This window comes from Protopterus annectens, chromosome 8.part0, assembly GCF_019279795.1.
Source record: "Protopterus annectens isolate FY-2018-M chromosome 8.part0, PAN1.0, whole genome shotgun sequence".
NCBI lineage: Eukaryota > Metazoa > Chordata > Ceratodontiformes > Protopteridae > Protopterus > Protopterus annectens.
The window spans coordinates 738,895,269-738,909,338 of NC_056741.1; the positions used below are offsets into that span (position 1 = coordinate 738,895,269).

General features: G+C 42.5%; 1 protein-coding gene across 2 annotated transcripts in view; it reads right to left on the bottom strand.

Annotated features, from left to right (window-relative positions):
- LOC122809011 (synaptophysin) overlaps positions 1-14,070 on the bottom strand; it is a 1,240,178-nt gene that overhangs the window by 391,802 nt on the left and 834,306 nt on the right. For both annotated transcript variants that reach the window (XM_044080199.1, XM_044080200.1), the window contains one exon: positions 7,941-8,065. In XM_044080199.1, coding sequence (XP_043936134.1) covers positions 7,941-8,065 — 125 coding nt within the window. The remainder of the gene's footprint in view (positions 1-7,940; positions 8,066-14,070) is intronic.

Sequence of the window (14,070 nt, forward strand, 5' to 3'; positions counted from 1 at the left end):
GTAAGAAGACAACACGGATCTAGCATTATGGGAAGTACATAACTTTCTTTTCTGATGTTGTCTTTTCCATCTGCCTCAACTTGCAGGACAGAGTCCCCAACCAGTCAAATGAGGGTGACCTCAAGAGAGAACATTACGCAAAATGGTAGAGCCAAAGACAGACGTGGATCTGGTCTGTATATCTAATTTGTGATGACTTACAAAGATATGAGTGCTTGACCAAGTAGGAGCTACAGAAATACCATCTAAAGAGGTCTGAGAAAATAAGGCAGCTGAGACAGCAATAACTCTGGTGGAATGAGCTCTAAGCTTACCAGATAAGGGAATGGCTCTCATTGAGTAAATGAAGAAGATACAATCAGAAAGCCATCTGGAAAGGGTCACTTTAGAAACAGGCTTACCCAACTGAGGAGAATGAAACAAAAAGTTGTTTAGATTTTCTGAAGGCTTTTGTTCTGTCTAAATACAATCTTAGCGGACAATGAGCATCCAAACAGTAAATAAAGTATTATCCTTTGTTACTGAAGTTGGCATACAAAACAGGTAGATGGATTGGTTGATTCAAGTTAGACTCATAGTACACTTTAGATAGGATTGAAGGATTGGTACATACAGACACTCTGCTCTTATGAAAAATAAGGTAAAGAGATGTGCAAGACAAAGCCAGGAGTTCCTAAACCCTGTTTGCAGAAGTAATAGCTACAAGAAAGAGTCTTCAAAGATAACAGTTTCAAATCCACATCAGCTGCTAGTTTAAAGAGAGGTCTACTCAAAGATTATAGGAAAAAGAACAAATCTCAAGAAGCAACCAGATCTCTTACAGGGGGTCTCAGAATAAAAGTACCCTTATGAAAGGCTTTTGCTAACTTGAGGGCCACGACAGGTATATTGATCATAACCACAGGAAAATTAGATACATGACTACTAACTGAATCTTGAGAGTGGAATAGCTGAGATCAGAATGAAAAAAATCCATCAGAAAATCTAAAATTGCATCCAAAAGAGTCAAGAAGGGATCTAAATCTTTGTCCGTGGCCCAAAAGAGGGTGTAGACAACTCTCTTAGAAAGCCTGGGATCTCTGGTCATCATAGCAAATGGAGAAACCGAGAGGTAAATTTGTGGGATTTGAGATTTCTTTGAGGCTGACCGAAGGAGTGAGAAATCAGCTGTAGAACAGGATCTAGGACCCAGGGAGTGTGCAATAGATGAGGCTACAGGAAGGGGAACCATACTTGTCTCAGCCAAAAGGGTTCTTTGAGAATTATGGTCACTCTGCAGTGAGCTGCTTTCTGAAGAAATTTTACTATCAAGGGGTAGGGGGGATATGCATATAGGAGACCGGGGGATCAAGCATGGAGAAGATCATCCCTCTGTCACTGTCCCTCTGGAGGGATCCGGGCAAAAAAGATGCTGAACTTGATGCTATAGGGGAATGAATAAAGATAAGATCACAGCAGGGTTCACTCTCATGGCTGAACACTTGTGCCATTACTGTTGGATTGAGAGACTACTCTTAAGGCATTATGCTGCTCCTGCTCAAGTTGTCTGCTAGTATGTTGGATTTCCCTGGGATGTGCATTGCTTTCATAAAATGTTTCATGGGCCTTACCCATTGCCACACACTCAAGGCCTCAACAAATGCTATATAAGTGGATTCCCACTTGTTTGTTTGTGTACTACACCACTGCCATGTTGTCAGACTGGATGGGGAAAAAGTCCAAAGGGGCCTGCAATACAAGGGGGACTGCTCTCATCTGCAAGACATTGATGTGAAGACAGACCTTCAACTGGGACCAGGTACCTTGAGATGTATTCCCTTCTAAATGCTCCAACCCACCACAGCAGGAAAGTATCTGTGGTAGTCATGTCCTAAGGTAGACAGAAAACAAAAAGATGACCTGCTGAGACCCAGAGAGACTCCAGCTTCCATGCAATCTGATAGTGGCATATGTTGGTAAGATAAATGGGAAGGTCCACAGGATAAGAAGAAATTGACCACTGGACCAACAAGGTCCACTGAAGAAGTCTCACATTGAATCTGGCCAGAAGAACAATACAAATGGCCGTGGCCATCAGATCAAGGAGCCAAAAAACTAAGTAAGATGGAGACCTTTGAAAATTTAGAACTTGGCTGGCTTGAATCTGTAGGGAAGTAAGTCTAGAGGGAGGCAACTTGGCAATTTGATTGATGGTATCCACATGGCATCAGATGAATTCCAGGGTTTGTACTGGTTGTAGACTGGACGTGTTTATAGTTTACAGTGATGCAGAAGGATAGACATTTGTATCAATTAGGTTTCAGTGCCCAACATAGACCTCTGTCAAATACAACATCAAGGCTGGAAACGAGCTATCTAAGGCTGATGTGCCTAAAGCCTAAGTGTTGATCCAGATCCTAGGGCATGGATCCTGAAGTTTCATCTCCGAGATACTCTTGGCTGCAAAGGAGTCAAAATTGAAAACATCAAGAATGGGGTAGGTGTTTGAGGCCTTCAAGCTGCTGACATCGACAACACGGAAGGATATAGCAAAGTCAGAACCATGGGCCCTGGCACCAAAGAATGGCCTTCAGTGGGGGGGGGGGTGCAGTCACAGCAGGAAACAGAAGAATGGGAATTTCTAACTTGAAAGCCATGGAAGAGGAGATGATCCCAATCTCCATGTGGGCTTTTAAGAACGTGCACATACCTTTAAGAATGTGCACATAAGCTGCTCCAAATCAGTACCCTTGACACTTCTGGCAGATCTGCCAGACCTAGATGAAGCCATTGGAGACAGCTTGGAGGGTTTAGAAAAGGAAAGACAAGTCTCCTGGACCCAAAAGGGGAAGGCCTGGATCTGAGTCAGGGACAGCTCTGTGAAAACTCTGGAGTGGGAGTTATTGGGAGGAAGGGGAAGTGAAGCCTGTTAGAGATTGGAGCCACTGCCAAAAAAGGGCTTGCTATACTCAAAGACCCTGTACCCAGTTCCCTAACAGAAGGTGACTGGCACCAAGGGGCTGCCAATGGCACATCATGTCAAAAGCATAGGAGACAGAGAAGTGTTTGTGATCCTCCCTCTCTTTAGCTCTCTTTCTCCTTTTTCTTCTCTGACTTATCTTTCACTTTTTCTCTCTCTCTCTCTCTTGCTTTCGTTTTTTTTTTCTTCTTTACACATTTCGTCTCTCCTGACATTTTTGTGAGAGAGGGGGAAGAAGAAATAGATGATGAAGCACAAGCAACTGGTAAAAGTCCCTTCAAGACCATCTTAGTCATTTGGTCTGAGAAGGCTCTGGTCCAGAACCCAGAGCACTTTTGTAGCTAGACAGTACATATATTTATCATCTGAGTCTTTGAGGGTGCAACTTGTGACACATCCCACACATTTTTTAAAGCCTGAAGATGATTTGTCCATCACTATGTTGGAAAGTCACACACACACACACACACACACACACACACACACACACACACACACACACACACACACACAGAAGACAACAGGAAGACCAACCTCAAAGCCAAACTAATACTAACAGAATCAACAAGGCAGTACAAATCAGAAATTTTGTTTTGTTTTTTTTTAAAGAGGACAAGAAAGAAAATGGCAGTAAAACCACACACTTACACAGCTAAACACCAAAAAAAAAAACATGAAAAATTTAGCCTAATATAAATATGAAGAAAAACCACAGGAGGTTATAGAAATACACTGAAAAAAATTATGCTTAACAACCAGGAGCTTTAGTGATTGCATTTAAAGGCTGAAGTGGCAACAAGATCAGAGAAGATTCGGATAAGGCAGTGCATTACGGGAGAGGAGGCAGGGCTTGAGAGATGTAGAGTCTGAGGTGCCTGCCTCAGATCCAGTCAGATCCAATGACCCAAAGGTTGAAAGACAGCAGCAGATCTAATGCTTTCTGGTGTAAGCATATTCCTAAGCAAGAGTAGCTGCAAGCTGTATTTTCCAAAATAAGATTTTTAAGGGGTAGTCGGCACCACTTTTAACACATATCTAACTTTTAAAAGAGGTTAAAGAGGATTCTGGTCCCTTCCATGTATTAGCTGTATTACAGAAGAAAAATTTATTTAAGGGTAAAATACTATACAAATATATAAAATGTAAATGAACACTTAATCAGTAAATAATAAATTCTTATTACTGTATGGCTTTATACAAAGCAGTAAACTAATTAATTATCATTGCTGCTATTTACAGTTCCTTGACAGCTAGTAAAGAGGGTCCACTTATGCAGGTCACACAACATGGGGTAGGGTTCTTAATCCCAGGTGACATTACACAGTTCATGTAGCACAATTCAGCATTCTTAAAAATTACCAGTGCTCCTCTCTATCGCTTTTGTTCCCACTTTTCAGTATTGTTTGCATACCTAGCTGGAGATTCTTTGCAACAACTTACTAGTAACATGTGCCACAGAAAGTATGATACCTGTGCAAGTCTACTGGCAGCATGTTGGCCTTTGTTATTGCCTTGTCACACTGTGCAGTCAACTTGTGTATAATTATAACTTCTATGGTCTTTTTCTTCTATCCTCTCCTCTCTTCTTCATCTTCAAGGGTATTCTAACAATGCATGTCCCTCTAACCAAAATGTATGACTTTGAGCTTTTTGCATGAAATGCAAGCTGTTGACTTTCATCTACCCTTAAACAGGGTTTACAGTCTAGCCCTGTCCATGTTTACCAGAGCACTTCTGGTGTTCTAAGTAAACAGCTAGTACTACTCATGTATCCTAAGGTGATATAACATACAAACATGCTAAACAAAAGCAACTCTCATACCAAACTCTGTGGCACACTACTCATTACTGGTATTTCACCAGACACATTCACTCTAACCACCACTACCTGCTTCCCATCAGAATGGTAATTCCCAAAGAAGCTTACATCACTGAACCCACTTCATAACCAATCCCATCTCATTTAATAAAACTTCATGAGGCACAGCATTATACACCTTACCAAATCACTTATTTTCTCCTGGGTACCTCTATATGTAATTCAGTTTTTAATAAGTTTATACCCTTACTATATGCGAATGTGCAAAGGAATGGACTTAAAGCTATCAATAATTTGCAAAGGAGAGAAACCCCAGTGTCCCCATCCAATGACTGCCTACCCCTTCTTTATTTCATCCCTGGATCTTTCTCCAGACAAGTTGGGACCAATGTGCAAACTAAGGGCATCCTGAGGTTGTGCCCATCAGACTTCTGCTCTGTGGGTATTTTCCTTTACTAAATATACCAACTCCGAGATCGCACTACAGTGAAGAAAGGGGCAAAGACATGGGGATGGCCAAGCAATTTCTTCCCCAGGGAAATAAATTGCTGTTTTGAGCATTCGCGCATTAATGCGTTCGCTCATTACGTGTCGACCAAGAGGAGCCCGTTGAAACACTTCTTCAGTCTTTTAATGTAGACCCTTCATGAGTAGGATGACTCGCTCTCTACTGTCCTGCAGCTTTCATCAGTAGGATGCCTCACCCTCTACTGTCCTGCAGCTTTCATCAGTAGGATGCCTCGCTCTCTACTGTCCTGCAGCTTTCATCAGTAGGATGCCTCACCCTCTACTGTCCTGCAGCTTTCATCAGTAGGATGCCTCACTCTCTACTGTCCTGCAGCTTTCATCAGTAGGATGCCTCGCTCTCTACTGTCCTGGAGCTTTCATCAGTAGGATGCCTCGCTCTCTACTGTCCTGCAGCTTTCATCAGTAGGATGCCTCGCTCTCTACTGTCCTGCAGCCTTCATCAGTAGGATGCCTCGCTCTCTACTGTCCTGCAGCTTTCATCAGTAGGATGCCTCACTGTCTACTGTACTGCAGCTTTCATCAGTAGGATGCCTCGCTCTCTACTGTCCTGCAGCTTTCATCAGTAGGATGCCTCGCTCTCTACTGTCCTGCAGCTTTCATCAGTAGGATGCCTCACTCTCTACTGTCCTGCAGCTTTCATCAGTAGGATGCCTCACTCTGTACTGTACTGCAGCTTTCATCAGTAGGATGCCTCACTCTCTACTGTCCTGCAGCTTTCATCAGTAGGATGCCTCACTCTCTACTGTCCTGCAGCTTTCATCAGTAGGATGCCTCGCTCTCTACTGTCCTGGAGCTTTCATCAGTAGGATGCCTCGCTCTCTACTGTCCTGCAGCTTTCATCAGTAGGATGCCTCGCTCTCTACTGTCCTGCAGCTTTCATCAGTAGGATGCCTCGCTCTCTACTGTCCTGCAGCTTTCATCAGTAGGATGCCTCACTCTCTACTGTACTGCAGCTTTCATCAGTAGGATGCCTCGCTCTCTACTGTCCTGCAGCTTTCATCAGTAGGATGCCTCGCTCTCTACTGTCCTGCAGCTTTCATCAGTAGGATGCCTCGCTCTCTACTGTCCTGCAGCTTTCATCAGTAGGATGCCTCACTCTCTACTGTACTGCAGCTTTCATCAGTAGGATGCCTCACTCTCTACTGTACTGCAGCTTTCATCAGTAGTATGCCTCACTCTCAACTAGCTGTGGTGGTGCAGCAGTTAGCGTTGTCGCCTCACAGCAAGAGGTTCTCCCGTTCGATTCTCGGCTGGAGTGCCTACTGTCTGGAGAGTGCATGTCCTCCCTGAGGTCAAGTGACGTTTAAAGACATGCAGGTAGGTGCATCTGTGAATGGGTGTGCTTTCTTTAAAGGTTGGGCGAAGGGCTGGCAACTCAGCACCATAAACATCCACTGCCAATCATTAGCGGACCAGAGTTCCACTGTGGCGACCCCTAACTGGGAAAAGCCGAAAGACATTAGTTTTATGCCTCACTCTCTGCTGTCCTGGAGCTTTCATCAGTAGGATGCCTCGCTCTCTACTGTCCTGCAGCTTTCTTCAGTAGGATGCCTCACCCTCTACTGTCCTGCAGCTTTCATCAGTAAATGCCTAGCATATTCTTTTATCTGTTCACAAAGTGTTTACTACATTACCCAATGTTGCAAATTCCAGAGCTGTCTAAGGATAATTTGATTAATGTAAGAATACAGAATAAATGTGTAAAACTCGGCTGTAATTATTTTTCTTCTCAGTATGCTGTTACTGAAATATAACAATATACACAAAAGTAAAAAATATTACAAACTACAAGTGTACTTATCATGCTTAGCAGTGAAGCAGAAATGGATTTTTGTCTTATTCGAAGTATTTTAATGTATACAGCTCACTGATGGAGCAAACATCATTAAATAAGTCAGAATTAAAAATCAAAAAGTTGTTCATTTATGTCTTGCAGGACAAGGCCTTTCCATCAAAGACTTCATCACAGCTAGCGGTTTCCCAGGGAACAAAAAGCATAACCTAGAGAAACACACTGAGAAAAAAGTGACAGCCTTTTCCTTACACTTAGAAATGCAACAGCCTCAGTGGGTACTCCTACTGAGATTAGGTTCTGCACAATGCTGCAATATGATTTCCGAATGGGGTGAGGGGATGCTTTATGGAACCCCCTTCCCCCACATCTGTTTTGCTGGGAATGCTTTTTCTGCAGAAGTAGAAAAACAATGAGCTTCAGTCTCATCTGACTCCTCAAAATGGAAATGTATTGAAAGAAGACAAAATTATATAAAATATTCATAACATTCTCAGCTTTTAAGGTCACTGAGAGCTTGAAGAAATACATTAGCTTCTGATTCACGTGTAATGGATGTCTAATGTCTCATTCTGGAAAAATTAGTCTGGCTGCCAAACTAATTTTTTTGGCATCATTTTTCATTTTCTGGTCAAAGGTCTGTGGGTCCAAATCTTACTGTTTTAAGCTGCGTAAATAGTTAATGTAAACCCCTGCCAGAAACGAAGAGGGTTAGACAAACAAGATAAATCAGTCACAGCTATGTTGAATGACTGTTACACGTATGAAGTAGCTACTGCTACTCCTACACATAATCTGGCATAGAACTACTCTGTAGAATACTACTTAAACAGAAGATATACCTGAAGGGATATTCGAACTCCACCCTGATGTTGGGAGCACTCTCAGTCCTGTTTTTGCATTCCACACTCAGACGGAACTCTCCACTGTAGCTCCCACATGTCGCAAATGCAAAGATTGCAAAAATCTGAAAGAGACACAAGAAAATGAAACGTTAAGTAAATACGAAAGAACACAAATTGTTCATGTTTTACTTTATCATTTACCTAACAAGACCGCCTGGTTACTTTTACCCTGAGCTCCTCAAACCTGATGAGGCATGTGGCAATCAGGTGGAACTATGTTATCTTTCCCCATCAGCATTTTATCCTCAAGTCAGAGTGCATTTGTGTGTGTGTGTGTGTGTGTGTGTGTGTGTGTGTGTGTGTGTGTGTGTGTGTGTGTGTGTCTGTACGTACAAGTGTATGTGTGTGCACGTGTGCCTTTGTTTTGTGCACATCATTCTGGTGTGTGTGTGTGTGTGTGTGTGTGTGTGTGTGTGTGTGTGTGTGTGTGTGTGTGTGTGTGTGTGTGTGTCTGTACGTACAAGTGTATGTGTGTGCACGTGTGCCTTTGTTTTGTGCACATCATTCTGGTGTGTGTGTGTGTGTGTGTGTGTGTGTGTGTGTGTGTGTGTGTGTGTGTGTGTCACGCAAGTGTATGTGTGTGCACGTGTGCCTTTGTTTTGGGCACATCATTCTGGTGTGTGTGTGTGTGTGTGTGTGTGTGTGTGTGTGTGTGTGTGTGTGTGCATAAGTGTATGTGTGTGCACGTGTGCCTTTGTTTTGTGCACATCATTCTGGTGTGTGTGTGTGTGTGTGTGTGTGTGTGTGTGTGTGTACGTACAAGTGTATGTGTGTGCACGTGTGCCTTTGTTTTGTGCACATCATTCTGGTGTGTGTGTGTGTGTGTGTGTGTGTGTGTGTGTGTGTGTGTGTGTGTGTCTCCTGGGGATGCAAATATATAATGATTTCAGGCATGGGCAAAATTCACTTCTGCATTAAGCGTTTTTGCATACATCACTGCACCTCTTTTTGTACTACTCTTTAACTACTCTTGATTAACAATGGAGAGGTAGGAGACAGAGTCAGAAAACATCAGCCTTAGACATGCCGTTCCCCAAAATATGCTTCATATTTCTCCCATGCTTGGTATTCTCACTCCCCAGGTTCATCACTGAGGTCAGGTAACCAGCTGCACATACAGGTACCTTGCCTCTATGGCAGTGGGCCAGCAAAGTCTGATCATGTTACAGTTAATTTGTTTTTGAGGCCTTGTACTGAGAAACATGTTCTGGGAGATGTGTTATCTTTCTACTCCCTAAAAGTAGTTGTCTGTGGCAGACGTCTAGCTCAAACTGTGTCAACTTTTGTCAAAAATGCTGCTTGATTCCTAAAATCCTTTTCTCTTCAAACTGCATCCTTTTTCTCCTAGTAAACACAGCAGCAATGTTATATAGGAATTCAAAGCAGGCACAACTTTGTTACATCACTTTTTGGGAGTAGTTATACTTGCTGCTGGAAAAGATGTGAGGAGGGTGGTTGTGGGCCAAACCTTATCCTGAACCATTTTCAATATGTCTTCTCTGCTTAGTTGCCTAGATTTCTAACATAAATCTTATTTATTTAAATAATTCCTTTACCATAAGCAACTATGAACAGAAAAAAAGCAGAAAAGAAAAATGCAATGTATTATCAACTACAAGTGCAAAATAAAGAAAACGTAATAATCGTGTAGTCATAAAAACTCTGAAACAATGAAGGAGTTAAAATATAGAACATTTATGTTCTAAACGTCAGTAGCAGTACTTAAAAAAATATGCAAAATTTCTGCTTTGCTAATGGCGATCACTTTTACAGCACCATTCATCTCTAACTGCCCATGTCTCTGAAAAAAAATGTCCATAATTCTTGTGCAGGTACCCTTTTCGAAAACTGGGTTGATGGTTAGGTATTACCTTCCTTACTATAAGGAAAAACACATGAAATTCAGCAAGATGTTGCTTTTGTACTTGGTAACTAGGTACCGATCACAACTGACCCTTCTCAGACAAGAGGAGCAATGCAAAAAGGTAAGGTGCTTAAAACTCAACAGGACGTACAGGTAAAGAACAAGGACTGTACATAATGCATACAATACATGAATGAATGATTACAGAATTGTTGTAGCTGTAATTATCTAAAATAATGGATATAGTTATGGGTAGCAGTCGAGTTGCCAAAAATAAAAAGGTTTCAACAAGATTTACAGAAACAAAATTCCATTCAACAGTGCATCATTCAGTAGAGCTACTGTTCAGAAAATTACAGCATTTTTAAGTAGCTCAGTGATACTAACCAATGAGGAAGGCTAATTAAATAATGAGCATCTCAACAGTAGTAACCAATGAGGAAGGCTATTAAATAATAAGGAGTAACTCAATGGTACTAACCAATGAGGAAGGCTAGTTAAATAATAAGGAGTAACTCTGTGGTACTAACCAACGAGGAAGGCTTGTTAAATAATAAGGAGTAACTCAATGGTACTAACCAATGAGGAAGGCTAGTTAAATAATAAGGAGTGACTCTGTGGTACTAACCAACGAGGAAGGCTTGTTAAATAATAATGAGTTACTCAGTGGTACTAACCAATGAGGAAGGCTAGTTAAATAATAAGGAGTAACTCTGTGGTACTAACCAATGAGGAAGGCTTGTTAAATAATAATGAGTTACTCAGTGGTACTAACCAATGAGGAAGGCTAGTTGTATAATAAGAATGACCCAGGACCACCACCCCGCCTTCCTGGAGACACTGGAAAACATGAAGGTCCTACCGAACACCCTGATATTGGGCTATTTCAATTATCCGACCGTTAACTGGGAAAACTACTCAAGTACAAACTCCCAGGTCCAGTGCTTCCTGGAATTTATCAACTCGAATGCCCTGGATCAGCTGGTAAACTCCCCTAACAGAGGTGAAAACATATTGGACCTGGTCATCACCAACATGGGCGACAGGTGTTCCGCACCGGAGGTCAACCCATCACTGGTTAGATCAGACCATAAACTAATCACTCTGGATGTCCACACCACACCACCACCCTCAACCAAGGAAACCACAGTGAAAAGCTTTTCTATAGCAAACTTCACCTTACTTCAGACAGAGGTGGTAAGTTTCACAGCCCCTGTGCTAAAGGATAACAGTATCCAAGATGTAGGAACCTTTACAAAAGCATTCTATGAGCACCTACAAGGATGCATGGATTGTGCCATCTCTAGCAAAACCAAAACTCACTCCTCTAAGAGAAGAAAACCAGTCTGGTGGACCCCTGCCATAAACAGGCTATACAATAGAAGGAGGAAACTAGTTCAGAAAAAAAGCAAATCCCAAGAAGGAAAGACATCCCTGATCAGTATCAGTAAGAAACTAAGGTCCCTCATAAAATCATGTAAGGCTAACTTCTAAAGAAAAATAGCCAAGGATTCGAAAGATAACCACAAAGCCTTCTTTAGCTATGTTAAGAATCTAAGTGACAACTCACAGATATGCACTGAACTAGTGCAAAAGAGCACAAAATATACTGAACCTACTGATATTGCCAACATACTGGCAGACAGATTCAGTGCAAACTGCACCCCCCTCTCACCCCCAAAAGGGCCCACAACAATACCAGAAAAGTGTAGTGCCCCAGAAATCACAGACGCACAGGTGAAAACAGCCCTTTCAAAAGCCAAAAGCACAGCGTCAGTGGGGCCAGATGATGTCCCAGGCTGCGTCTTCCATGAACTACATAACAAACTAACCCCCCACCTAAACACAACACTGTTCAACTTCAGCCTCTCCACAGGCTGCGTGCCCATAGAATGGCGCACAGCAATGGTTATTCCGCTCCACAAAGGAGGGGCCACAACTGACCCTGGTAACTATTGCCCCATAAGCCTGACTAGCTTGGTCTGCAAGGCTATGGAGCACATCATCATGGAACTCATTAACAAGACATTGGGAACCTCCAAACATGTGACCTGACCCAGTTCGGCTTTGTTAAGGGCAGATCATGCCTACTAAACCTGGTTTACTTCTTCGAGACAGTCACCAAGGTCATAGATGAGGGGAAGGTGGTTCACACAGCCTACCCTGACCTCGCCAAGGCTTTTGACACCATTCCCCACTCGGGAATTATAGAAAAACTCACCAGCCTGAACATAAACCCCTATGTCACAAGATGGGTTGCCAACTGACTTACAGACAGAACTCACATGGTAAGAATAGTGGGCTCCAGGTCCGACTCTAAACCAGTCACAAGTGGTGCCCCACAAGGCTCGGTCCTGGGACCCCTACTGTTCGTCATAAACTTCTCAGATGTACAGGCAAACACAGGATGACTATGGCTAACCAAGTTCGCCGATGACTGCAAACTGGGAGGCATAATTGACTCTTCGGCTGACACGGTCATTCTCCAAAAGGGCCTTACTGGTTTGGACACCTGGTGTCAAAGTCATGGTCTCAAGCTAAATGCCAAAAAAATGCATAGTCATCCCGTTTGGGAAAAACAAAACACCCATGAATTACCACATAGGTGGCAGCCCCCTTAATACAGAAGAGGTAATAAGAGATCTGGGGACCCAGGTAGATAGTAATCTCTCCTTTGACAATCATATTGCCAAAGTAGTTAGGAAATCCTTCTATGTAGCCCATCTAATTACTAAAGGGTTCGCATCTAGAAATAAAGAGGTTATAGTGACCCTCTACTCGTCACTCATCAGACCCATCATAGAGTACAATGCCCCATTTGGGATATACCTCACAAAACACTTCCAACAGCTGGAAAGACCATAAAAGTACCTCACCAAGAGGATTACTGGCCTCAAACATATGTCCTATGCAGCCCGACTGGAAAATCTCCGGCTGTACTCAATGGCATATCGCTTACTCAGAGGTGATCTCTGCCTGAATTACAAAGCCATGTCCAACTCAGAATTGATGGACATGCTCCACCTAAAGAAATCCAAGTCACTGTGAGCCACTTGCTCTAGTGAGCTAAACCTCGCCACAACAATAAATAGAACATGCTGGAGGGATAGATTCCTGTCACAGAGACTCCCCATGCTTTGGAACAAAATTCCTAACTACATTAGGCAGAGCCCCTCACTAACACTCTTCAAGAGAAACCTTGATGAGTGGATGGGTAACAGAAAATACACCTCTGGGATCACTTCATTGGCTCTTCTTGACAGAGGCTCAGTTAATTAATCAATGGGGTGGCGAAAGCTGACACACTCTGGCTAGGCTTATAAATGCCCTTGGGCAGATAGCCTAGTACCTACCTATGAACCTATGTTACTGACCAATGAGGAAGACTAGTTAAATAATAAGGAGTTACTGGGTCTGGTGCCCCATTTAAGGAAATCTGCACATCGGAAGGCAGTGATCTCAAAAGAGGAGGTTTTTTTTTCATAGCAATGAGCAGAAGCAGTGCATAAGCATGTCTGATCATAACCTGGGTCCTCTGAAAATCAGCTGAAGTACAGAAGGGTAAGTCTATAAACATCTATCAGTTGGGAAACCTCTCCAGCCATGGACCAGAAGACAAGTGTCTAAACACTTTGTGAAGAAGGCATACACACATATATATATATGTGTGTGTGTGTGTGTGTGTGTGTGTGTGTGTGTGTGTGTGTGTGTGTGTGTGTGTGTGTGTGTGTGTGTGGGTGGGTGTGTGTGTGGTACCCATGTATATGGATGGAGGTGTGAAAAGTGTTCAGTCCACAGAATTGCATTATTATTAACAACACTGTTAAGGGAAAGTCATGTAGACAATCCTGAGTGAAAAATGTATTTTAATTTGGGCTGCTTCTATGCTGTGCTGGATCCAAAGTCTTCTTAAGACACACAGTCTTGCTGTGCTGTTTACTGCTGAATCAGAGACACAGAGCTTTAAATGACTCCATCTGTAGACTGTTTAAAGCACCAAGCCTTTCAAATTGCACACTGATAAAGAAATACATTTTGCAGCTATAATCACAGTTACAGATAACTTAATTTTATAACAAACAACACATACTCTTTCTGTCAGTTTGGAGCATATATTTACAAAGTTTTTCTTCACAAACAGTATAGATGATGACTTTCCTTTCTTCATACAATACCTCAAAACAAGTGTGTTTCTACCAAAAT